This window comes from Heteronotia binoei, chromosome 1 (genome assembly GCF_032191835.1).
Source record: "Heteronotia binoei isolate CCM8104 ecotype False Entrance Well chromosome 1, APGP_CSIRO_Hbin_v1, whole genome shotgun sequence".
Taxonomy (NCBI): domain Eukaryota; kingdom Metazoa; phylum Chordata; class Lepidosauria; order Squamata; family Gekkonidae; genus Heteronotia; species Heteronotia binoei.
The window spans coordinates 121,326,108-121,352,788 of record NC_083223.1 but is presented as its reverse complement, the minus strand read 5'-3'; the positions used below and the strand labels follow the sequence as shown (position 1 = coordinate 121,352,788).

Genomic DNA, 26,681 nt, shown 5'->3' with positions numbered 1-26,681 from the left:
GTGTGATTGAGCAAGCCTTGTAAAGCAAGCTGAGATGCAGAAGGAAGCAAATGAGAGGGAGAAGGAAGCAGACAAGAGCCAGATACGTGGGGGCATGACAGGAGCCCTCCGGAGGCCTGATTTGGCCCCCGGGCTGCATGTTTGACACCCCTGTACTAGTGCTCAGGAGATCTATGCTGATCTTGAAATGAACTTGTTTTTAAGTACTTTTGATATATGTTTTCCATCAATGTTTTCAGAAACATCAGAGCAGAATATTCTGAAGGACTGACAGTTTTCTGAAGTAGTACTGATGAACATCTCTTTTTGGACTGGTTTCCCAGATCAGCAGCTCCCCCCACCCCCGTATTAGCTGCAGTTCCCACACTACTTTGATTCAGTAGAAAGCAGGGACACTTGGTGTTTGCCCCTTTGTGGTGCAAAATGACCTAATTTTGATGCTATATTAAACTCTCCTATATACTCATCAAATGCTGTCCTCAGTGCATTGCTCGAGTTTCACATTTGCGTGGAGCTGATTATGTATCATCTATTAGTGATTCTTTCAGTTGCACAACCAACCCACAGATATGAGCCCAAGCATGCAATTCCTGAAGAAGCAGAGTTTCTACCGCTGTATTCAGACCATCCCTACTATGGGGAACAGACTAGGATAATTTTAGCATTGATGTTACTTCTGTTCTATTCTGAGATCACTCTTTTGTAATAAGGCAGATGCCATTTTAAGCTATTGTTTTGCTTAGGACAATTTGTTCTTTAAAGAGATGGCACAATTAACATGTAAATATAAAAGTATTTTCCAAAGATAAAGTATTTGTAGTGTGGAATATATAGACTAGAACAAGTTTATCTTCTGGTAATTGACATTCAGACCTGACAGATTACAGTCTTTTTTAAAAGCAGAATGGCAGAAAGAAGCCAACTCAGTTGCTAGTGAGAGGGTGAATCTGCATTTTGTTCCTGGTTAGTCTTGATCAAAGTCACAGATAGAGTGGGAGGGAGTGCGCAGTGTGTTGGTCTAGGGTCAGGTGTGGGTAAAAGTTTTCTGTGTTCTGCTTTGGTGAGAACCAGTTTAGTGTAGTGGTTAAGTGTGTGGACTCTTATCTGGGAGAACCCGGTTTGATTTCTACTCCTCCATTTGCACCTGCTGGAATGGCCTTGGGTCAGTCATAGCTCTCACAGAGGTTGTCCTTGAAAGGGCAGCTTCTGGAAGAGCTCTCTCAGTCCCACCCATCTCACAGGGTGTTTGTTGTTGTTAGCCGCCCTGAGCCTGCCTAGGCGGGGAGGGCAAGATACAAATAAAATTTAATAATAATAATTTTAATAAAAAGAAGATAAAAGAGATTGTAAGCTGCTCTGAGACTCTGATTCAGAGAGAAGGGTGGGGTATAAATCTACGGGCTTCTTCTTCTTTCAGTTCTGCTCTCCTGAGCCCCAACTCATTTGGCTATCCTGTTGTAGAATGTAGATTCAGATTTGCACTAAAACATGCACAGAGTGCCAGATAGATTTGCACTAATCCTGATCATAGAACATATTTTCACTAACCTGCCTTAATATACATGACACCAGCCCATAGTGGTCTTTGAGGAAAAAAGAAAGAAATCACATTGCATATCACAAAGCCCTTTTCTCCAGCAAGAATATGTTATCAGAGTATGTTCTGTAAACATCTTCTGGAGAAAGTAAACAATTCTCCTACCACCAGGGAGGGCAGAATGACCCCACGCAGTAGAGATTTTGCTTACTGTCACATTTTCTGGAACCAAGCCACAAATCTAAAACAAAGAACCTGCACAACATCCCTTGGCCATCTGCACATTCTTAGAGGAATACCTAACCACAGAGTTCCATCCAGATGCTCGATGCCAGGAAGACAGGGATTGGGGGTACAGATCAAAAGAATTATCTCCTCCTGAGTAATCTCCTCTCTCCCAGAATAAAGATGGGTTTCTTTGAGCCAATAGAAAAGGCTAAAACCTAAAAGCGAGAACTTTGTAAGCAATCCTCAGGCCGGTCTTTGTTATCAAAATTGTATAAATGTTATGGCTTTGAGGAAAAACACAGGAAGGATGTTGGTACAGAAAAAAGATAGAGTTGTTCTTCCTCCTGTCACCAGTGGCAATAAAGGAATCTCTGGATCAACCCACTTGGACTTCTAGCGGTTGAGTCTCTTAAACTGGACTAGGGACTCAACTTTTGGCACTGATGGTGTGTGCAACACTGTTCAAATTCTGGTGCCATACATAGTACTTGTTTTCAAACATTTGCTGTATTTGCACCATCTACCTTGGTGGCTTAGTTTCCATCTTTTGAACACTGCTGTAAAATCATTTTCATCCCAATCCCAAGGTAGGCCGGCAACATAGCCTGACTGCTGCACATTCATGACATCGTCATTTATCACACTCACCGGAGACAGCAAGTATCATTATGCAGGCACAGGAATTACACTGGATCATGACATCATTTGACTCAAGCAGCTCGAGAATTGGCTCCAATAAATCCACTTGGATCACATGTTCTTTGGGTACTGTTTATGAATCAATACAACAATGAAGAGTTTTTAAAATGCTGAACAAAACATGAGTCCCAGTGGCACCTTTAAGAACAACTACCTGCATCTTTTAAAAATGCTGTTATTCAAAAGATGTCTTTCCTTCAGCTATGTATTGAAGAGGTGGGCAAAGGATCACTGTCACTAGATAATCCAGCATGGGGAGAAAAGATCTGCCTGCTTCCTTGGATCCTGAGCATGAAGCAAAACCCACCAAGAGAATCCGAATGCCACAGGAAGTATTATTGGAACAAAACTCCATTCCACCCAAAATGCTTTAGCGGTTCCTATTCCTCTGAGAAAAGGGGGCAACATTAGGTTTGTATTACATTTACCTTTCCTAGCAAGGGATCTCTTGATAATTAACTCACCATTTCCTTTGAGTAAGAAAGTGACAAGTGACAATGATGAAATCCGCTGAACCTCCAAGTCATTAGACTTCAGCAGAGCATAATATATTTCCAGATGCTCTGTAGGGAGCTGGATGTTCACTGAAAGAGTGAAAGGAAATGCTGAAAAAGGTGATTTTCCTGAGCCCTTGTCCCAAAAATATTTAAGTACCAAGGTCTTGAAATTAACAGTAATCATGCCCACCAAGCCTGCTTCAATATTTAGAGGACCTCGAAAACTTCCCAACAACTCTCCTTTTGCAAATGCATCATGTTATGTGTACCACATAATATGCTCATTCCAGAATACACTGGCTGCTGCAAACATTATTTATTTATTTATTATTTATTTTGGTTAATTTATATTCCGCCCTTTCCCAGGTGGGCTCAGGGCAGATTACATTCAAATAAAACCAAGCAAATACAATACAATAAAACCAATAAAATACAATTAAAACAGCAACACAACACAGTACAGTATACAAAAGAGGGCGGACTCATAGTGCAGGTTGGAGTATAATCAGTGGCCAGATACAATAGTTCAATAACAGCTCACTGTGGGGGAGGATAACCGATGGTATAGGCAATAAAGCAAAGGGTGTCCGTCCACCTCAACCAAACATCTGGTGGAACAGCTCTATTTTATAGTCCCTACGGAAAGGTAACAAATCCGGTAGGGTCTATATCTCCACTGGGAGCTGATTCCACCAGGATGGGGCCAGGGCCAAAAAGGCCCTGGTCCTGGTCGAGGCTAGATGGACGTCCTCTAGGTCAGGGATAACCAGAAGATGTTGGTTGGTGGATTGCAGCTGCCTTCGGGGCTCATATGGGGAGAGGCGGTCCCGCAGGTTAACCCCAGTCACAAAAATTTCATCCATCTTAATGTACAGTCATACAATTTTTTTAATTCCTTAACTTTCACAAAAAGAATATTCAAATCATAATTGTGTCTGCCCTGTGTCTCAATGTCTGAAATTAGATACTCTAATCTATGATTGGTTCTTAGCTTTTAGTATCCTACAAGAAGAGTTGGATTTATACCCTGCTCTTCACTCACAGTAGTTTACAATCTCCTTTCCCTTCCCCTCCCCACAACAGACACCCTCTGAGGTAGGTGGGGCTAAGAGAGCTCTTTTGAAAATTGCTCTTGAGAGAACAGATCTAAGAGAACTGGGACTGACCAAAAGGCACCCAGCTGGCTGCATATGGAGGAATGGGGAATCAAACCCGGCTCCCCAGATTAGTGTCTGTTACTCTTAACCATTACACCATTAAACTGGCTCTTCTCGGTCCCCACACTATAGAAACAAAAAGTCTGCTTTTTCTGAGATGGACTTTTATATGTTTACCAACATTCTACTATTACTACTTGCCAGCCAAAAGGTCACAGGAGAAAAATCCATAGCAAATACAGTTAGCAGGTCATAGCTTGTCACACTTCAGGGCAGACAAGGGGATTGAGGGAGAGTAAATTCTTAGTAACTGTTATGAAAATCCTGTGTCCCTCCTCAACTTTTCTGCATCTTACTGATTGTATGCATACCATTCAGTTAAGAACCACTACTGTTACCCGACTATTTGGATTACAAATAGATATTTTGGATTACAAAACCGTTTTTGCACACAGTTTACCTCGCAGTCACAATCCTGTTTCCTCCACAGCGTCTGTCGGATTTCCCACCATCTAGGCCGGAGTTACAGGAAGTGCCGCAGCTTTTGCGTAGCAAACGTAAACTGGGTTTTAGTGGTTTACATTTGCTACGCAAAAGCTGTGGCACTTCCTGTAACTTCGGCGCAGATGGTGGGAAATCCAACCAGACACTGCGGAGGGAACAGATTGTGACTGCGAGGTGAGCTGTGTGCGAAAACGGTACTAGTTTGACATTTTTGGGGGACCTCATACAGGTACTGTGAAACCGTGTGTAGTCACTAGCAGGCTTACTGCCAAGGTGTGTGTTTACATAGGTGCCAGTTGGGTGAACCAGCATCTCTGTGAGGGGGTCATGCAAACTGGAGGATTACAATGGCTTGAAATGTGTTGCCATGGTCACACAAATCAAGCAGGCATGTAATTTTAACATTTTGCTTCCATTGAATTTTTTAAAAACCGTATAAGAAACACAATGAAATAATGTTTAAAAATTTGATAAATACATACAACTTATAGACGGCTTATGTCTCAGGCAGTGAGCATGAGAAAATCAAGAAAATACAGGGTATATGCATAGTAGCTATGTACACAGCTCTCACGTGGAGGCACAGGTTCACACATTTGGAATCCCAGTGTAAGGGCAGCTCCACATTCTCCCTAGTGAGGCTCCTGACAACAGTTCCACTGAAGGAATGGTGGGGGAGGTACTTCAGTTCTAAAGCAGTAGCACTGTAAGATAGAGGAGCTTAAGATATGTACTCTGAAGCTTTCAGCTGAATAGAGAGCAATCCAAGTAAATCCATGCCTGTTTTCCATGTTTTGCTTTTATAATATAGTGGGTAGACATGGTAGACTTCTGGGTAGACATGCATATGATTTTGCATTCTGACAGGAATGTGGAAGAGATGCATTAATTCTTTGTGCTATTTTTAAAAATTAAATAGGTGAAGAATAAAGAGATCTGGTAGCCATCAAGGTTCAACAAGATACATTTTACTGTATCTATAATTTTTATTGCTTCTGAAGCAATAAAATAAATAATTAATTAATTAAATTTTATTTTATTAATAATTAATAAAATAAATAATTGCTTCTGAAGCAATAATTTTTATTGCTTCTGAAGCTATAACCTTCTTTTTTTTTTTACATTTTTTTTTATTATAACATTGCACAACAACAAAAAGAAGACAACAACAATAAACAACCAAAGAAATAACAACTAAACAACAATTCAGCATTTACAACAATAACAACAACAAAAAATATGTTATTCATAATCCTATATACATTTTATCTTCTGGAGCGAATATACAAGAAACTAAATATTTGTAATATTAATATCTCTATTTAAGACCATTCAAATCCCAATTTTTTTGCCCATTCATACATTGGATACCACGTTTTCTCACACTCTTCCATGTTCCCGTCATTCAATCTACATGTTAACATATCCATTTCTGCAGCATTTAAAAGATTTAACATAAACTCTCTTTTGGATGGTATCTGAGACGTTTTCCAATATTTAGCAAATAAGGTCCTCGCTATTGTAATAATATAAAACAATAACTTTTTCGCTGTTTTAGAAGCTATAACCTTCAATCAGATAGTTGTCTTCATACATTTGCATTAAAAACTGAATAACTTATGTAAGTGCAATCAATATTTCAATAAATTCCACATTAATAGATGTGTTAAGTAAGTTTCTTTTTGGATAATTTAAGCTTAAATAATTATTATAAAATAAACAAACTTGTAGTAAAAATGTTGGAAAACAGTGGTTGTCAAAAACCTTTAGTCCAAAATTCATGTGACAATAAATCAGTGAGTCACCATATCAAAATGTTTGGGGAACCAATGATTGGAGGATTATCCTTTTCAGTTCTGCCGCATAAGCATAAGCACTACTTCCATACCATGCATGCACCACCATGTCTAAAGAGACAGCTTCTATGATTGTTGCCTTCTTGGATCTGGTTATGTTTGTACCATATCATCACTGCGTTTAAGTTGACAACATCTATAGAATGCATGGCTGTTCCTGAATTTGTTTGTGGAAATTTGAGCTAGTGGTGTAAATCAAAAGAGGGGTGGTTCTATCAGTGCTTTAGACTAACAATGCCATCCTAAGCAACTTTACCTCAATGAAGGAACAGAAATTAGACACCCTTTAAAACCATGTGTGCAGAATTTAAGACTGCAACAACTCAGGTCAGGTCAAGTCTTGTTGTCTGTCTTTGCTTGTATTTTGGTGTCTACACAGTGTTAAATAAAACACTGGAACAAACTTGAAAGTTACAGAGTATATTCCACAAAAATCTTAGAGCTAAAAGAAAACTGGCACATTCTTCAAATGGATTCCTTTCGACCTTCTTTCAGACACCAGACCTAGAATCTTGAGGGACTATTTTCTGTTTCTTGTACCATTATGATGGCAAGCCAGAGGACAGAACTACAATGCCATATGGTATGGTTTTGCTGATTGAAACTGACCTCAGGGAAAAGACCCATATTTTCCCTTTTACAGGCTAATTACTGCCATGGCAGATACATTGCAAGGGGAGGGGGTTAAAAATTTTCTCTCCATGGCCCTGATCCAAAGGAAACCCTTGTAGTTGTAACTTTAACAGCCTGGCTTCTTTTTACTTGCCTTTCCATTCTCATCCAGCTGCCACCCATGGGTCTCTTTAGGTGGCACAACTTCAGAGCTTCAGGAAAGCATCTTATGCTCTTTATTTGCATACAAATGAAATGCTAATAAATGATTGCAGTTAACTAATCCACAAAATTAGGGTTTTAGATGTTTCTTCACAGTCCTTTCAGCTTCAGGAGGGTGGGGACTCTGTTCTTCAATGTTTCTATAGTATACAAGACATATTTGTCATATATCCTACTTACAGTGTTGACTTATCTTTAAGTAAAACAGAGAAGCAGACTTCTGTAAATCAGAGTTCTCAGAAAATGCCAGCGTCTTCAGAACAGACAGGGAGGCCTCGCCAAGTGGTGATATTTCAAAACCTAAACAAATATATGTTTAAAAATATCAGCTCCAATCGTTATCCATGGTCAATGAGAAGAATCTTCATGTGATAAAGCAAGGCATTGCTTATGTTTTCAAACTGATGGGAAGATTGCCAGTAGCTGCCTGCACGGATTTCTGCCCTTATAAAATAATAATAGTATTTACCCTTCAAAATATCAAATATGGCACATCACCAACAGCTCAAGAAATCTGGTAAGAACAGAAACTGAAGAGGAACAATAAAATGATCTCCAAGCAGTTCCCACATAATAAACAGTTTTTGGATAATGAATGATTAACCTGGCAAACCCATTGCTAGCATCTAACATATTGATGAAGTTCTTAGCACATGTCAAAGAAAGATTAGTTGACCATATGGGAATCTATCTAGTTAAATTACAAAGTGCACAAGGAACAAATAATTAGGTTAATCAGTCTTAATTTGTGAAGGATATTAAAAGACATTTGTAAGCACAGAATTGGGGTGTGCAGACAAGAAGGAAAGAGTTCCTTGCATATTCTCGGTAGATAAATAAGTTTCAAAATCAGTCACTTTGCCAATGCAGTGTTTGCAGTGCATCATCAGAGTATATTTATGTACTGTTTAGTAAATGTTGACTGTCTCTTTTTGTATACCAATAACATTGTTGGTGAAGGTAAACATTAAGTTAAGATTTAGGATGCATTCCTATCTATATGTACAAGAAATCAATATGATTTATGTCCAACTGCTCATGCTTGTTATGGGGCTTCATCAGAATTATTACATGCTATCAATGGATTCCATTACTTATGACCAGACTTATCCTCCATTAGGTATTCTAATTCTTTCATAAAGCTAAGCTAGTAGCTATAGCAACACTTTGCAGCCATGAATTCCATTATATTATGGGGACGGGGGAGGAAAGAGAGAGGGCATTATTATCTTATAGCGTATGTTGGGAATAGGAATTTTGGAATTTATGTTTCTCCAGTATTGCCAACTAATGAAATATCTTGTTTCTGATATGGGTAGGATCTAGGGTGTGGCCTGGCAGTTTCACATTATATCAGACCACCACAGATCAACAAAACAGTCTTGACAACTCTGTCACTTATGCTAAGCAAAAACTAAACATCCTTGCATAGCTGGGATGAGCCCAAGATTATGCATCAGCACATGGCATTTAAATATGCAGCATTATTAGAAGACAGTCAAGAAAACATGTATTCTTTTTACAGATTAGGACAAACAATGAATCTATTCCTTTAACTGAACACATATGGAGGCGCTATTATGCAGAGCTACCAACCTCAGCTGTCTTCAGCATACAGCTCCCACTAGAAGGGGGCTGGGGATGTGTGTGGCGGCCTGATGATGTGAGCAGCACCCTCAACTGAGTTCTACACTCCCCTAGATCCCGAATGGCATCTAATAAGCCATGCAGCTAGCATGGTTAGGGCAGGATACGGGTGGGCAGAGCACAAAAGTTGCTGGGGTGGCTGGGAATGTGTGGTAGGAACAAGTCTACTGGTTCAGGAATGAGACATTGTGTGGGGGCTTGCCAGACAACATGGTGGGAATGTAGGGCAACTACTCAGTATGAGTGATCATCTCATGCAATAAATGCAGGTGTTCTTAGGATTCCATCCAGACTTCCCCAGGGCCAACCACATCCGGGATTCAAAGCAAGGTCTTTGGGTATGCTATTGCTGCACCTTTCCACTGTACCACACCTTTCTCTGTAGTCTTCCCTGTCTTGCTCTGTGACTGGCCCAAAGTCACCCAGCTGGCTGCATATAGAGGAATGGGGAATCAATCATCCAGATAAGAGTCCATGCACTTAACAACTAAACCAATTTGGCTCTGAGCAAGTGACAGGAAAAGTTTGTGCCTGAAGTGAATATGTTTCCTTCCTTGGACGTTCCCCTGAACCAAGCAAACTTGGCTGAAGGCTAAGGGAACCAGGTCTCCTGCTACAGTGGAAGGCCTTCTGTCCCAGCCTAGCCCATACTGTTGCCTGGTGCAGCACTGGGAGAAATCTGGACAAAACCCGGCTGCAATTGTCCCAAGGATGACAGTTAAACAGCAGAGCATTCAAAAAAAAAAAAAATACAGAGAAAAACAATAAAAAGTTAGCGAAACCACAGCTTACTGCTCAAGTAGTACTAATATGAACCCACAAATTAAGCATCTAGAATCATTCTAGAAAACCTCTCAGCTTTTTACAAATGTATGTCAACACCCTTCCATACGCTTTTGCACACAAAGCAAACATTAGAAGTAGATGTAGACATAAAACTTCTCTCACATGCACAACCAAGGACAGAAAGAGGGGCTCTCTGTCTGTCACACGCACGCACAGAGTGAATTTTCAGGGCCCCAGTCTCTGATGGGTGAGGAGGTAGGAAACATTCTCAAGAGGTTACAAGGGCTGGCTTCAGCCTGCTCCCACCATCATTCCTATTACTCCCCCCCCCCCCCAAACCAGTAGAGTAATTGGCAATGACCCATGTGGTTATTTTTTTAAAAATATTTACACTCCACTTTCTCACAGATTTAGCAAAACAACTCTTGTATTTTTCTACAAAGGTAGCTAACAAACCACCTTTGCTTCTCAATCACTCACAGTTGGGTCAATTATAATTCTATGCAAAGAATGCTTCATAATGTTTGATAATATCCCATCATCCATCACAGAATTCAGGCACACAGTTGCTGAAACCATGTCAATCACTACACATGTTACTGTGACCACACTCTTGCATAGGCTTCCCAACCCCACCGCCCTGCTGAGGGACCCTTGAATTAGCAGCCTAATCCCCCGCTCCCTAAAAATCTGATAGCGGGGGTGGGGGATGTAGAATGGCATCGTGTCTCTTTCCCTGCCTGGCTTCTCCCTTCCTCCGAGTCACAAAGACCCGCCCACCGCCAGCCTGCTATTCGCTCCAGTCCGGCCTCCCTTCGCGAGGTGCATGCTGGGACTTGTAGTCCTTGCATCCTCTCACGTCTGCTGAGCATTATTCTCTATGTAGAGATTGATTCTCATAGGGTATAATGGAAAATTGATCTGGAGTTTCGGGGGCTCTGGGGGAGCTGTTTTTTTGAGGTAGAGGCACCAAATTTTCAATATAGTATCTAGTGACTCTCCCCAAAGTATCTCCCAAGTTTCAAAATGATTGGACCAAGGGGTCCCATTCTATGAGCCCCAAAAGAAGGTGCCCCTATCCTTCATTATTTCCTATGGAAGGAAGACATTTAAAAAGGTGTGCGGTTCCTTTAAATGTGATGGCCAGAACTCCCTTGGAGTTCAATTATGCTTGTCACACCCTTGTTCCTGGCTCCACCCTGATGTCTCCTGGCTCCACCCCCAAAGTCCCCAGATATTTCTTGAATTGGACTTGGCAACCCTACTCTTGCAAACTCTGCATTATCAAAAATTCAGGTCCAGCAATGAAGGTTCAGAACATACGCTATCACATACATTGTGTAAGCATCCTTAATTTCCTGGAAGCTGAAGAGCTTAACCGTACGGGTCATAGTTTTGGGAAGAACTGGGGCTAAGGGCAAAAAATGTGGTATAAATTATGTAAATGAGGTGTTTTGGCACACTGTGGAAAAGTACAGCACAATCACAACTAGAGATGCCTATAATTTAAAACTTTTTGTGATTTCAAGACTGCTATTGCTACTATTACTATTTTCATTGCATTTTTATTATGTATCATCTGAGTGCTGTACAAAAAACCTGGAATGTGTTAATTCCTGCCCAGAAGACTTGTGTAGGATGGACAAGACAGAGAACTTGACAGAGCAAAACTGAACTCAGGCACATCTGTGTACTTTTGCAGATTTTAGATGGCAGAGAATGTCTTAACACATCTCAAAGAGGGACTCAGTTTTTGTTTTTCCTCAAAACATAGTTTGGTCCTGGTGAAGTACTAGTGCCCTTTCCCCTCCACTGTTTCCCATCAGAAAAACAAACAAATCTGTGCTCTGTTCTGCTTATGATCACCAAACTGCACAAACATATAGAAGGCAGCCTAATTCAAGCAAACTGCCATCCATTCTTAGCTGCCCCCACCTCCAAAATCAGAAACTTCTTACCTCTTTCAATGTGCTGCAAAAACTCTTGGGCAATCACCTCTTCGTGGCACTGAAGAGTAGGCTTGTAGAGCTGCCTGGTCTCAAACTTTGTTCGCTTTAGGCAGGAGCAGTCACAGATCTGAGCCAAACACTCTTTAACATCCTGCACCAAATTGGAGGAGAATGTTTTCACTGAGAGAACAAGGTCGTACAGCAACTGGGCACACTTTGCGCACAGTTGACCCATTCTAGACTTTTGGATCCAGCAGAAACCAAAGAGAACTGAAGTACAAAGACCAGGGGTTTGCCCCCCCCCTTGGTTTCGGCTCTTGCTCCAGTGCTCCTTTTTATTGCAGATCTTGGTCTAGATAAGATCAGATACAATTATCTAGACCTGCTGGGAAAAAAAACACACACAAAAAAGGCTAAAGCAGTTTCATGTACTCAAAGAAACTGAATGAGCAGAGCAAAATCTCTGTGTGTGTGTGTGTGTGTGTAAAGAAATAAATTAAAAAGTCAGGGTCAGGGACAGACATGATAAATCATCCCTTGATGTGGATGAGAGAAAAATAAAATGATCCAACACAAACTGTACATTCAGAACCTGTCTTTGTTTTGCAGAAAACAAAACATGTTTTGAATGCTCTAACTAGCATTAGCATCTCTAACTAGCTCTAACTAGATTAGCAGCAGCCTCTGGGACAATAAACAAAGGAAGGCCAAGCATATGTAGAAGCAATGATATCACAGGTAAAGGCAGGACACCTGTTTGTCCCTCCCTCTGCAACTGATCTGCCAATCAGAGAAGGCCCCCCCCCAGCTAAATTAAACAGGTAATTCCAGTTTAAAACAATAGCACTGTCTGGCTTGGCAGACAGTTTGTAATAACTTTGAATACTTCCTGACAGAATTAAAAAAAAAATAACCACAGCAGTTAAAAATTAGTTTACATTTTCCCCCTTCAAACAACACCAGTTCAGGTATATGGATGGGAAAAGAATATATGTACATTAAACAGTTATTGGACTCCTGATTTCAGACAAATATATATTGAACCAGTTCCATCTGTACACATTTAAAGTATGGAGGGTTAGGGTGATGTCATGACATGAGCTGCACATGTGGGAAAATGCCTTCAAAAGTGGCAATTTTAAAAAAGTCCTAAATATTTGTTTTTTCCCTCCACTGTATTCCACAGTTAAAAGTTCTACCTCATAGGATTGCCAGCCTCCAGGTGGGGACTGGAGATCTCCCTCTTTTACAACTGATCTCCAGCTGGCAGAGATCAGCTACCCTGGAAAATATGGCAGCTTTGAAGGGTGGACTCTATGGCATTGCAGCATGCTGAGGCCCCTCCCCTCCCCAAACCCCACCTTCTCCTGGATCCACCCCCAAAGTCTCCAAGTATTTTACAACACAGACTTGGCAACCCTGCACCTCTAGCAGAGGGAAACTTTCTCTCCACAGCTGCCAGTTGCCATTGCTGAGTCCAAGAGAAAAAGAGGCAGCCATTGGACACCTTTCCACTGAGCATAGGTTCACTGTTAGGGTTGCTAGTCCCCAGGTGAGTGTAGGAGAAAAGGCTAAGCCTCCATGCAATAAGTCCAATGAAGCTACTAAATTAACCCAAATCTATTCAACAAATATTAAATATTATTACAAAATGTCATTTCTTAAAACATTTATTTATTTATTGTCTTATTGTTTTAATATTGCTTATTGTTTATTGTGTGTTTTATGCTGTTAGCCACCTTGAGTCTGTATAGAATGGGCAGGATATAAATATAACATAAAATAAATAAATGAAAATACAGAACAATTAGGTGAGAGTGGAATACTCAGTCCATAGAATTTTTAGTCCTTAAAGAACCAGCCACACAGTTTACTGTTCCTTTTCCTTCAGCATTTCTCCACACTCCCACACTTGAAAGGCAAAGAAGACGAACCTCAGTACACTGCACAATTGTGCGGTAGCCCAAAGAGGGACAGATTCTCTGGTGTGCAATAAATTCTTCTTAGTGATTTAAAGATGCAAACAGGCTTTTCTAGAAACCTTAAACCTCATTTTCACCAATAAGGCTTTTTCGGAGCCTTTATTCAGCTACTAAATGCTGAAAGATAATGACTGGCAGTGGCGTTCCAACAAGAAAATTTAGACTAATTTGGAAAGCCAGGAAATGAATTATGGCACTTTAACACTACTGAACCCATAAGTGTAAAAGATAGTCCCTTGAAGAAGGGTTCTCCTGAAACAAAATTGGACCAGTTCTTTTTTTATTCGTTGGACTATAGTAATGATGCATAGTTCTTTGGACAGTAGGTGTGTTGTACATTAGATGTTTTTTTTTCTGTATCACTGTTTATAATTTAAAGAAGATACACGTTGTGGATTACACGGTATTATTTTCTACATGGAGTGAGTGTGCCATTATTCTTCAGTGCAATTGAGAGAGCCTGGCAAAGCAAGCTCTCTTGCTCTGTAGTTCCTATGTGATCGAGAGAACCTGGCAAACAGGGCCGGATTAAACCCTGTGGAGGACCCTAGGCAGTCAAAATCTTGGGGGCCCCCTCACAAATTATCTCAAAGTCTGAACGTCTGCCCCACTGCCCACAGCCCCACTGCAGCCTGCAGGCACCGTCTCAAAAGCCCCTTTTACTAAGCTGCAGGGGAGAGGCAGAGAGAGACAAACTTGGCAACAACGCCAGCAGCAGGCGCACCAGGTAAGTTGGGCAAAGAGCAGCTCAGTTGCTGGCTGCGCATGCAGGCTGGGAGGGCTGCAAGAAAGGGGAAAATGGGTGGAGGGGTTGCTGACCCAGGGCCCCTAAAGGCATGGGGGTCCATAGGCCAGTGCCTACTTGGTCTGTTAATCTGGCTCTGCTGGCAAAGCAAGCTGAGATGAAGGAGGAAGCAAGAGAGGGAGAAGGGAGCAGATGACAGCCAGTTGCTCATGGACCTGATAGAAGCCCTGCATAGGTGTAAACTACGCAGGGGCTCCGGGGCTCAAGCCCCCCCCCCCCAGATTTTTCCGGCAGGGGCTAAGCCCCTTCCGGGCAACCAGCACAGGACTTGGGGGCTTCCAATTTATCTTCAAAGGCATGAATGGGGTGGTAGAGTCTATGTGTGAGTTTCTCTCTGGGCTGCAAAGTGATGTAATGACTTTACAACCTCAGCTCCTTAGAAATGCTAATTGAGCTTCTGCTGCCAGAGACTAGGTGTCCATATGCATATTAACCAGTGTTGGTAAGCTCTAATTGGGTAAATCAATACATGGGTGGGGAGATCTGGTAACTTTCTTTCCTGGCAATAGCTTTTGCAGCACACAGAAGATACAGATCTCTCTGAAATCTAGGAAAGGTGGCTATTTCTTTCATCCATCCAGCCAATCTAGAGTGTTGAAGGACCCTTGATATTGTAAGGTAATTGAGATCTGCAAAAGTTTTCAGTTGTATCTTTGGATTCTCTAGAGTAATGACTAAAGTATTGATACCCAGCACTTATCGATCCTTATAAGTTTGGTGTCTGTTGGAAAATAAAGCCTGGCTGGTTACACCCACTTTCAACGTACCAGCAGTCAGACTGCAGGCTCTCTTTAGTGGATTCAGCATACTTCCTTGGTTCCAATTTACATTTTGGGGGAAAGTGACATTGAGTGTGGGTGGACATGAAGATCAGAGGCCTTTAAAAATTTCCTAATAGATTCAGGTAGAGTAGCTATGTTGGTATGAAACAGCAGAGCAAAATTTGAGGCCAGTGGCACCTTTAAGAACCAACCAAGTTTTATTCTGGGCATCAGCTTTTGTGTGCATGTACACTGTTTCATTTAGATTGCACACACACTTATTTTATCTGACATGAGCCTTCCCCCCCCCTATTAATCATTGGTCTTATTGTTTTGCTGCTGTTGGTTTTATGATGTGAGCCATCCTGAGTATGTTGAATACATGAAATAAAATGAAATTTTGATTTCTGAGTATAAGTGAAAACTGAATGATTTAGGTATCAACAGCAGCTGTAAACTGTAGCATATACTGAACTCAACATGTAGTTGGTGACAGCCAGTTTGGTGCAGTAGTTAAGTGTGCGGACTCTTATCTGGGAGAACTGGGTTTGATTCCCCACTCCTCCAGTTGCAGCTGCTGGAATGGCCTTTGGCCAATCATCATTTTTGTAGGAGTTGTCCTTGAAAGGGCAGCTGCTATAAAAGCTCTCTCAGCCCAACCTACCTCACAGGGCATCTGTTGTGGGGGTGGGGGAGGTAAAGGAGATTGTGAGCCACTCTGATTCAGCATATAGGGCGGGATATAAATTCAATAATAATATCTTCCTTCTCCTTCTTCCTCATCTCAATTTATACCCCATCCTACCCCCTAGCAACCCCCCCCCCATGCCTCATGTCAGAGAAATATTTTTGTGTGTGTACAACCCCAGAAACTCTAGTGTCTGAAAAAATATCAAAAAGTAAGAAGGCACTGTGAAGGGGGCTATAGACACCACTTTGTTGGTGGTAAAGGTGCCACTGCGCTTCAGCTCAATTGTCACATTTGTTGACTGCTTTATTATCTGTATAAGAGCCCCGTGGCGCAGAGTGTTAAAGCTGAGTACTGCAGTCCTAAGCTCTGCTCATAACCTGAGTTCGATCCCCAGTGGAAGCTGGGTTTTCAGGTAGCCAGTCTTCCATCCTTCTGAGGTCGGTAAAATGAGAACCCAGCTTGCTGTGGGGAAAGTGTAGATGACTGGGGAAGGCAATGGCAAACCACCGCGTAAAAAAAGTCTGCCGTGAAAACGTTGTAAAAGCAACATCACCCCAGAGTCAGAAACGACTGGTGCTTGCACAGGGGACCTTTCCTTTCCTTTATTAACTGTAAGAGCCCCATGATGCAGAATGGTAAAGCTGCAGTACTGCCATCTGAGCTCCCAGCTCACGACCTGAGCTCGATCCCAGTGGAAGCTGGGTTCAAATAGCTGGCTCCAGGTTGACTCAGCCTTCCATCCTTCCGAGGTCGGTAAAATGAGTACCCAGCTTGCTGGGGGGAAAGTGTAGATGACTGGGGAAGGCAATGGCAAACTACCTCGTAAAAAGTCTGCTGTGAAAACGTTGTGAAAACAACATCACCCCAGAGTTGGAAATGACTGGTGCTTGCACAGGGGACTATCTACCTACCTTATTATCTGTATACCAATTTACTGTGATTTACACATCTTACCCAATGTGTTATTCCAATCTTAGCTGGATTTATTGTTCAGTTACTTACCCCTCCTTCCTTATCTATATGTAATACTTGAGGAACTCTGTTTCAGTGAATCTTAAAGAGTGGACATACTAAGCTTCTCAGTTGTACCCATAATGGAATGTTGTTTGACTTGTAGGTAAAAACTGAAACCTCAAACTTTATTCCCATATTTGTTTGTTAACTCTTGTGTTTGCATGCTAATTTTATGCAATTCACAGATCTTTCTCACATCCAGTCTCAACTGTAATCAGCTATAATCACCCAGTATTTTATGCATCTTGGCTTTTCTGACAACCACCCAACCCTTGTAAGTATGGGTTGAGGAAACTATTTTTAATGTATCTGACGAAGTGTGCTAGCACAGGATAGCTTATACCCAGAATAAAACTTATTAAGTCTTAAAGGTGTTACAGGACTCAAACTTTCTTCAACTAGTTAATGATTGGAAAAAAAATGGGGGGGGGGAGAATAACACTGTATTGCTATGTTGCATACATATTGCTATAGTATTTGGGGGTTCTTTTGGCAGATAGATATTTTGTGTCTTCTTCAAGCCTGTGATTGTTTACATTCATTTAAGTGGATGCTGAACCGGATCCTTTTGAAAATGAATGGCCCCAGCAAGCCTATTTTTTTTTTTTTCAAAATGACTACACTCTTAAAGACTTGGTCAAGTAGATGTGTGTTGACAATTGTTCACCACCTAGGCATAGGGTTGCCAATCCCCAGTTGAGGGCAGGGGATCCCCCAGTTTGGAGCCCCTCCCCATGCTTCAGGGTCATCAGAAAACAGCGGGGGGAAGGGAAATGTCTGCTGTAAGGGAACGTCCAGGGAAACTTATAAAATGTTCCCCTAAAGCTTTTCTGTATTGCCTTTTACTGTCAAATTTATGACCAATAGTTTGTCCTATGCACATGATATGTATATTTGCAGATCTTAAAGTGACTATTCTAAAAGTGTATTTCAAAAACAGGACACAGCAAGAGACCTCTGAGATACCACTATAACCACTGGCCAACTCCTACCTTTCCCTGAGTTTGGCCCGGTCCATGGGCATTGTTCGGGGGGGGGGGTACTCCCTAAATTTATGGGGAGGGAGCTTCTCCATAAATTCATAGGTAATGATAACTTCTCTTCAAGAAAATTGGAGAAATCAAGGGAACGTTTTATGCAAAGATGGCCATGATAAAGGACAAAAATGGTAAGGACCTAACAGAAGCAGATGAGATCAGGAAGAGGTGGCAAGAATACACAGAAGAATTATACAAGAAGGATCTCAATGTCCTTGACGACCATGATGGTGCAATCGCTGACCTTGAGCCAGACATCCTGGAGGGTGAAGTCAAATGGGCCTTAGAAAGCGTTACTAACAGCGAAGTGAGCGGAGATGACGGTATCTCAGTTGAGTTATTCAAAGGCCTAAAAGATGATTCTGTTAAAAGTGGTGCCACAGGATTGGAAAAGGTCAGTTTATATTCCAATCCCAAAGAAGGGTAATGCCAAGAAATGTTCACGCTATCGCACCATTGCACTCATTTCACATGCCAGCAAGGTCATGTTAAAGATCCTAGGCTTCAGCAGTATGTCTATCGGGAACTACCAGAAGTTCAAGTTGGGTTTCGGAGAGACTGAGGAACGAGAGATCAAATTGCCAACATTCGATGGATTATGGAGAAAGCATGGGAGTATCAGCAAACGTCTATTTCTGTATCATTGACTATGCTAAAGCCTTTGATTGTGTGGATCACAACAAACTGTGATAAGTCCTTAAAGAGATGGGAGCACCAGACCACGTCACATGTCTCCTGAGAAACCTGTATAAGGGTCAAGAAGCAACAGTCAGAATGGGATATGGAACAACTGATTGGTTTAGAATAGGAAAAGGAGTTCGACAAGGATGTATATTGTCACCCTGTTTATTTAATTTATATGCAGAGTACATCATGTGGAATGCTGGCCTGGATGAAGCACAAGCCAGAATTAAGATTGCCGGGGAAAACATCAACAATCTCAGATATGCAGATGACACCACTCTAATGGCAGAAAGTGAGGAGGACCTAAAGAACCACTTGTTGAGGGTGAAAGAGAAGAGCACAAAAGTAGGCTTGAAACTCAACATGAAAAAAACTAAGATCATGGCATCTGGTCCCATCACACCATGGCAAATAGAAGGGGAAGACATGGAAGTAGTGACAGACCACATTTCTGGGATCCAAGATCATTGCGGATGATGACTGTAGCCATGAAATTAAAAGATGTTTGCTCCTTGGGAGGACAGCTACAGCGAACCTAGACAGTATAATAAAAAGTAGAGACATTACCCTGCCAACAAATGTCCGTATAGTCAAAGCGATGGTATTCCCAGTAGTAAGGTATGGCTGTGAGAGCTGGACCATAAGGAAGGCCAAGCGCAGAAGAATAGATGCTTTTGAGCTGTGGTGCTGGAAAAGACTCTTGAGAGTCCCTTGGACTGCAAGAAGATCAAATCAGTCAGTCCTAAAGGAAATCAACCCAGACTGTTCCCTGGAAGGGATGCTGATGCTGAAGCTCAAATACTTTGGCCACCAAATGAGAAGGGAGCATTCACTGGAGAAGATCCTGATACTGGGAAAGTCAGAAGGCAAAAGAAGGAGATGGCAAAAGATGAGATGGCTGGACAGCGTTACTGATGTAACAAACATGAATTTGAGCAGACTTGGTGGAAGACAGGAGGGCCTGCCGTGGCTTTGTCCATGAGGTCGCAAAGAGTCAGACTCGACCCTTTGTGTGACTGAACAACAACAAAGTGATAATGGAGGCCCTTCTCTGTGATGTCACTGGCTCCTCCCCATGATGTCACTGGATCAAATTGAAAAGTCTATGCCTCTGGAGCCCTGTGGAGGCTGGATTTAGCCCACATGTTTGACACTGCTGACTTAAACAATTGGAGTGAGCTGTAGGTCAAAGTGCAGCCCTGCAACAACTGGTGAGGAATTAATCGCTTGATCTGACGAAAACAGAAGCCTGGGGGTTGGGTCTATCTCTCTTGTTCTTCTGCCACATGGTTTTGTTCATGAAATAGTTGTGGCAAGGAATGTTCACTGACAATTCTAAACAAAGAGTGCCATCTACTGTTACACTGTATTCATGGAGAGTAGAAGTATGTTTTCTAAGGATTACTTTGCAAGCTGTTTTTGGAAAGGTATATACTGCAGCCTGGTAGTGTGCATATGCTAGTTTTTGCAATTATGCATGGCGCTTTGTATTCATTTTTAATTTCTCATACATCATGTATTTAAATAAAGAAGATACAAGCACAAGATACAAGAAGATATAAGTACAAGTTATCCAGCCTTGATATTATGATACAAATTGGCTAGCGAAATAATACGTTTCACCTGCTTCACATCAAATGTAGCTGTTTATATAAACTTTTAACATACTGAAGCTATTTTCAATAGGCATACTGAAGAAACTGTGACATACACATTCATGTATTAGAGAAAGAAACTAGACTTCTGAAAAAACTGCAGTTCTCATGAAGATGTAGCTTGTGGTACTAAAGCACTGTAATACATGCAAACTCATGGCATGCTATCTACTAGCAAGCCTCAAGAATGTGCACTATTTATTTATTTAGTTCCACTTATATCCCACCCTCCCCGCCGAGGCAGCTCACAGTTGCTTGTACAATGTGGTGGAGCATGATGATCAAGCTAGTGTAATACAGTGGTATTTAGAGTTGCCATCCTCCAGATGGGGCCTGGAGATCTCCTGCTTTTACAACTGATCTCTAGCTGGCAGAGATTAGCTCTCCTGGAGAAAATGGCCCCGTTGAAGCATGGACTCTATGGCATTGTACAATTCTGAGGCTCTGTTGAAGCATGGACTCTATGGCAATGTACAATTCTGAGGCCCCTCCCCTCCCCTCCCCAAACCCAGCCCTCTCCTAGCTCCACTCCCAAAGTCTCCAGGTATTTTCCAACACAGACCTGGCAATCCTGATCATGCTAATTTGTATTGGGGGGGGGGGGCAGACATCATTCTGCTCAACTACCCCTCATAGTTCAATCCTAAAAACACTTTCCTGGGTATAAGCCCCACAAAATAGATTTAAGAAGTATTATGTGTATTCTTTCTTGAGATTATTCTGTTGACGTAGTCACTAAAGTCTTACAAGCAAGGACACTTTGCAGAATTAAGGCCCATGGTGAATCTCAAACAACTAACAGAAGTATCTTTAGGCAAGCAACAAACTTGCAGTGTTTTGGGGAAATTGCCTGCTAAAACTGCTGGAGTTGTAGAATAAAGATAGTGTCTAGTGGAACCTTTTAAGACCAACGAAGTTTTATTCAAGAAATGACCTTTTGTGTGCACACACATTGTAGCTTTAAATTGCCATCTTTTTCTACTGTGTGAAATGTTAATTACTAAGAAGCGTTGTGTAAAAAACCAGCATGCAGATTTCCATAGTTAAACCATTTCTGCTTGCTTTCTTGCCAATTCATACATGTATTGGAGTGTACTAAGTTTACTGTCAGATGTTACCAACTATACAGCTACAGCATTAATATAATAGACCATTATTTGGAATCTACCAAGGCTCCAGCAAACATGATATAAACATATTCCTATGTTCAGTGGTGCTTACTCCCGAGTAACTTTGCACAGATTTGCAGGGTAAAAAAAAATCCAATCGTGTATTATGTAGCTTTGGGCTTGGATGCAAGAAAACACTCACTGTTTAGCCTTAGATCAATATATCTAATTCTCAGTGGGGCCGCATTTGTGGATACAAATCTGGAGACCAGTGCCATGGACAGATAAGACTGATCTTTCTACAAACCTGCTAAAAGCCCCATTTGCAGAAAAATCTGAAATCTAAAAAGGAAACACACTGGGACGTTAACTGCCCCCCCCCCCCAATAATAGAAGCAGCACCTGAGCCTTGAAGAAACAAATGCCTTACAGTGGCTGCTGGGAGCTTGCTAGAAAACCACAATATTTCCAATGTTGAAGCCTTGGTTTCTGCTAGTAAGAGGCAGGGGAAGGGGGCAGGGCCCTTTCCAGGGCTGTTTTGGCATTTGAGGGAGGACTCATCAGGGTCACAAAGTTGTTACTATTCAACAGCAGCTACTGCATAAAAGTGCTTATGGTGTAGAGCAAGGGTCCCCAACCCCCGGTCCGTGGTCCAGTACCGGTCCATGGCTTGGTACTGGTCCGTGGCCTGTTAGCAACTGGGTCTTGAGTTGTATTATTATTTCATTAGATATTACAATGTAGTAATAATAATAAGATGACAACATTGAATTTATATCCTGCCCTCCAGTCCGAATCTCAGAGCGGCTCACAATCTCCTTTACCTTCCTCCCAAACAACCTGTGAGGTGGGTGGGGCTGAGCGAGCTCTCACAGTAGCTGCCCTTTCAAGAACAACCTCTGCCAGAGCTATGGCTGACCCAAGGCCATTCCAGCAGCTGCAGGTGGAGAAGTGGGGAATCAAACCCAGTTCTCCCAGATAAGAGTTTGCGCACTTAACCATTACACCAAACTAATAGAAATAAAGTGCACAATTGTATAAACCTGAAATCATCACCCCACCCTCGCACCGGTCCATGGAATAATTGTCTTGCACAAAACCAGTCCCTGGTGCCCAAAGGTTGGGGACCACTGGTGTAGAGGTTAGTTTTACTAGGACGTGGGAGACTTTGTTCAAACCTCCATTCTGCCACGGAAGCTCACTGAGTTGTTGTGAGGATACAATGGAAGATAGGAGAATGATGTAAGCTGCTTTGGGTGTCAAACAGGAAGAAAGGGGGGCTATAAATCAAGTTACTGAATATAACCAAAGATAGGTTGCTGCTTCGAGGGAAGGAAATTAGCAAGAATGCGGAAAGGATACGGGGCTGTCATGAGGGCAGAAAAAGGACATTGTGGAGGAGATACCGGGGGGGGGGGGGTAAGCTGCCCCCAAAAGCAGCCGCTTGTATGTTACTATTTCTCAGCCCAACCTATCCCGTTATGCTGTTGTAAGGCTACAGTTTTCCTCTGGGCATTGCAGGATATAAAAACAGAAGTTAAGAGAGAGCAGAGAAATGTAGAGTGGCACAGTTCAACTCCCATTTGACCATGAAGATTTGACCATGAAGTTCACTGGCTGGCCAACTGCCATCAGGCTAACCAACGTCATGGGAACACAACTGCAGTAAACAACAGGAGAAAAAAATCTACTGATGTCAAGGCTTTTTTTGTAGAAAAAGCCCAGCATGAACTTATTTGCATATTAGGCCACACATCCTGGCCCCAAGCCAGCCAGGACTGCGTTCCTCCGTATTCCTGCCCCCCAAAAGCCTTGTCTGATATTACTGAGCAACGTAAAGCAAACGTTCCTGATAAGGAACAACACAATTGAGTTTGCGCACCCGAAGTATCCATTTGCTTCCCTCCGTAATATCACGAGATTATGAAGAATCCAGGAAAGGGCTACACGTCACTAATACTCCCTTTCCTTCCCCACCATTTTTCCTACGGGCAGGTGCCGATAATGCAGGCTTGTAGGCAGACTTCCGGTCCCTAGCACATCCCACATCCCCATCTGGAGCGGAAGTGACGCGCCGCCAGTGGCTAACGTCGAAGAAATAGATTTCTCTATGGTTTCCCTCCTCCCTCTTCTTTCTGTTCCTTCACGGAGACGGGAAATGGCCGCCGAACGGTAGAGTCGAACGGGAGGTGTCGCCCGGAGCGGGTGAGCCCGCCGAGGTTTTTTATTTTAGTTTTTTGAGCAGCCGACGGAGGTGCCCTCTGCTCCGGTCTAGCTCGTTTGTTTTCTTTATGAGGTTTCGATGTCCATTTTCGCTCAGGTGCCATAAAGCCCCCGTCGCTCTTTCTCCCTCCTCCGCCAGTTCCGTGGCCTCATATTCCTCGGGGCGTGCGGCCAGACCCTCCCCCTTTCTACAGCCGCTTTTGAAGAAATATCCCCGGCCTTCGTTTCCCTAGGCGATGGGGGAGGGGACCCTCGGTCGGCCTGGGGGTGGGGGGGAGGAGGGAGGGAGGGAGGGAAGGCTGTTGGTGCGTTAAGTGCCCCCCCCCCCTTGGGCCGGGGCCGCTCCCTCGCCGGTGGCTGACGTAGCCGGGAACGAGGTCTGCGAGGAATGTCTGACCCCGGGGGAGAAAGGAAGAGCGCGAGAGACCGCTCCTTTCCGATTTATCTGCTGCGCGGCAACGACACCCGATCTGTTGGCGCTGCCCCCGCCCCGTCGCTGCGGCAACTGAGCCGTCAGGAGGGACGGGGGAGAGCAGAGGCGTAGCGGCTTCCAGGTTTTCTTCGCGACTGCTGGACAGCTCGCACGTTAACCGCCCCCTCCCCTCCCCTCGATGTTCCTAAAAAATGCAGTCTTACGGGATGAATGCGGCGAACGTGTTAGCAGACGTGTCCATCGTATGAGTGTTCTTTATTGAGTGGCGATAGGCTGCAGATGCCTGTTGAATATACAATGTCTAGGTTGCTAGAAGTGTTCTTTCTTTCCAGAGACCACTACTAAATTTACACTGTAAATCTAGAAAACAGGTAGTTGTTGGGATAGTCCTAACCATGCAGTTTTTTTGTTTTTTTTTAAAGAAATATCGACATTTACATTCAGGCCTCAGATTCAGCAGGAGTTCACAGGAGCACAGCTCCTGAACCTTTCTGAGGGTTCCCCCTCTTCCTCCCCACCAACCCTGTCCATTGAATAGTAGGTGCAGGTGCATAACAATCTCTGGATTAGGAGAGCAGGCAGCCAGCCACCAGGGGCTTTGCCATCCCCCCAGCAGCCCTCATTAACCCCTGGAGAAGCCCACACCACTGTTTCTCCACTTTTTATGTAATTTTGGGCAGCAGGTAGCTTGCTGCCCTTTTGACAGGGGGCAGGGGAGGCAGCCCAGGAGAACCCCAGGCAAGAGAGGCCTTGTTGGGCTGGCTGGATCTCTAGCCAGCCCAAGCATGTCTCCATCACCCAGGGGTCTCCTTCATCCATGGAGGGGCGGATGGCATATGCTAATGAGTTATGTTAATGAGCTCCACCACCTATTTTTCTACAAAATGATCCCTGCTTACATTTATGTAAAATGCTTAAAGGCTACTGACTGGAAGAGCAAGCACACTTGCTCATTTCATTCAGTAATGTAAGCTTTTGCATATTTTGATAATAAATTAGGAATGGCACATGGAAAAGACTAGTATATGCATGTGGTTTCCTATTCTTGTTCTCCATATTCAGTATCATGCATGGGTTCTGGAGGTGAAATGGGAACAGTGTATATAGAACTGAACATGTCATTGCTGCTGTTAAGAACATAAGAACATAAGAGAAGCCATGTTGGATCAGGCCAACGGCCCATCAAGTCCAACACTCTGTGTCACACAGTGGCAAAAAATTTTATATACACACATACACTGTGGCTAATAGCCACTGATGGACCTGTGCTCCATATTTTTATCTAAACCCCTCTTGAAGGTGGCTATACTTGTGGCCGCCACCACCTCCTGTGGCAGTGAATTCCACATGTTAATCACCCTTTGGGTGAAGAAGTACTTCCTTTTATCCGTCTTAACCTGTCTGCTCAGCAATTTCATTGAATGCCCACGAGTTCTTGTATTGTGAGAAAGGGAGAAAAGTACTTCTTTCTCTACTTTCTCCATTCCATGCATTATCTTGTAAACCTCTATCATGTCACCCCGCAGTCGACGTTTCTCCAAGCTAAAGAGTCCCAAGCGTTTCAACCTTTCTTCATAGGGAAAGTGCTCCAGCCCTTTAATCATTCTAGTTGCCCTTCTCTGCACCTTCTCTAAAGCTATAATATCCTTTTTGAGGTGCGGCGACCAGAACTTGATAGGAGACTCAGATTGAGGGGACTTGTCATTCACCCAAGCAAGTAATCTTTTGGGAAGCCAGGCCCTTGGAGAGGCATGTCAGAACAGCATGCTGGTAGCCCAGAGCTGTGAGCATTTGCTTCTGCTGCTATATAGTACTCCTTAGTTATATGTGGTATCACATAGTTATTGCTGGCTGCAAGTGGTTGCCAGAAGTATGCTAGAAGGATTGTGCTGTTACCAAGAAAAGTTGTGTACTCACATTAATGTATGAATTGCTGACGGCTGATAAATGTAACTGTACGTGTACTTGTGAATAAGCAACAAATCCGCAGACCTGTTACATAATGCTGGAAAGAGTGAAGATAAATGATAAATTTACTAATATTGAAATGCCAGATTCTGTGTTTTGTCTTTGTTTCAAGCATTAAAAAATTCCCCACATAAGATAAAGGATTGTAGTCAAAATAACTTTACTTTTTTTTAAAACAGGGATTGTTATTTGAGTGCATACTAAGACCTGTAAATTCCTTCTGTACTGACATACAGAATCGCCAGGTAAGATAAGTGTTCTACTGTTTTAAGGCTTTAACCAGCCTATTAAAATTTCAGGCTTTTATTTTGCAGTGTTTTCTCAAGATGACTAACATACAAAATATAGCATGTAGTTAATGGGAGGGGGAGTTAAAGCAAATGAAATAATATATGCTTTTAGTACCAGAAAGAAAGCAGATTGACATAAGAGCTGTCAGCACTTTAAAGGTGGTTCCTTAATAAGTGAAATGAGCATTTTCTGGAAGCATATGTATCTTCACTCCTATGTTATATATTTACTACTCTAACAATATTATCTGGGCTTCTAGTTTAAGTAGTTTGGGATTAGAAATATAAGAATGTGCCAGTGGAGAAAATGGGCTTATGAAAGAAAACACAATTTA

General features: G+C 42.5%; 2 protein-coding genes across 11 annotated transcripts in view; one reads left to right on the top strand and one right to left on the bottom strand.

The window, feature by feature from the left end:
• Positions 1-12,385, bottom strand: part of LOC132586740 (uncharacterized) — a 54,475-nt gene extending 42,090 nt beyond the window's left edge. Inside the window, exons 1-4 of one of the 2 annotated variants that reach the window (XM_060258830.1) lie at positions 11,704-12,385; positions 7,493-7,612; positions 2,929-3,048; positions 2,414-2,533 (exon numbers count right to left, since the gene is read on the bottom strand). In XM_060258830.1, coding sequence (XP_060114813.1) covers positions 2,414-2,533; positions 2,929-3,048; positions 7,493-7,612; positions 11,704-11,929 — 586 coding nt within the window. In that variant the 5' untranslated portion in view covers positions 11,930-12,385. The remainder of the gene's footprint in view (positions 1-2,413; positions 2,534-2,928; positions 3,049-7,492; positions 7,613-11,703) is intronic. The other variant, XM_060258839.1, reaches the window with a different exon arrangement.
• Positions 12,386-23,497: 11,112 nt separating this feature from the next.
• The window catches only part of BCLAF1 (BCL2 associated transcription factor 1), a 33,150-nt gene continuing 29,966 nt past the window's right edge, over positions 23,498-26,681 (top strand). For 5 of the 9 annotated variants that reach the window (XR_009555454.1, XR_009555451.1, XR_009555452.1 and 2 more), the window contains exons 1-2: positions 23,513-23,637; positions 26,236-26,301. The gene's annotated coding sequence lies outside the window, so the exon portion shown is untranslated. Of the gene's footprint in view, positions 23,638-26,235; positions 26,302-26,681 lie in introns of all 9 variants that reach the window. The other 4 variants (XM_060239967.1, XM_060239959.1, XM_060239950.1 and 1 more) reach the window with 3 other exon arrangements.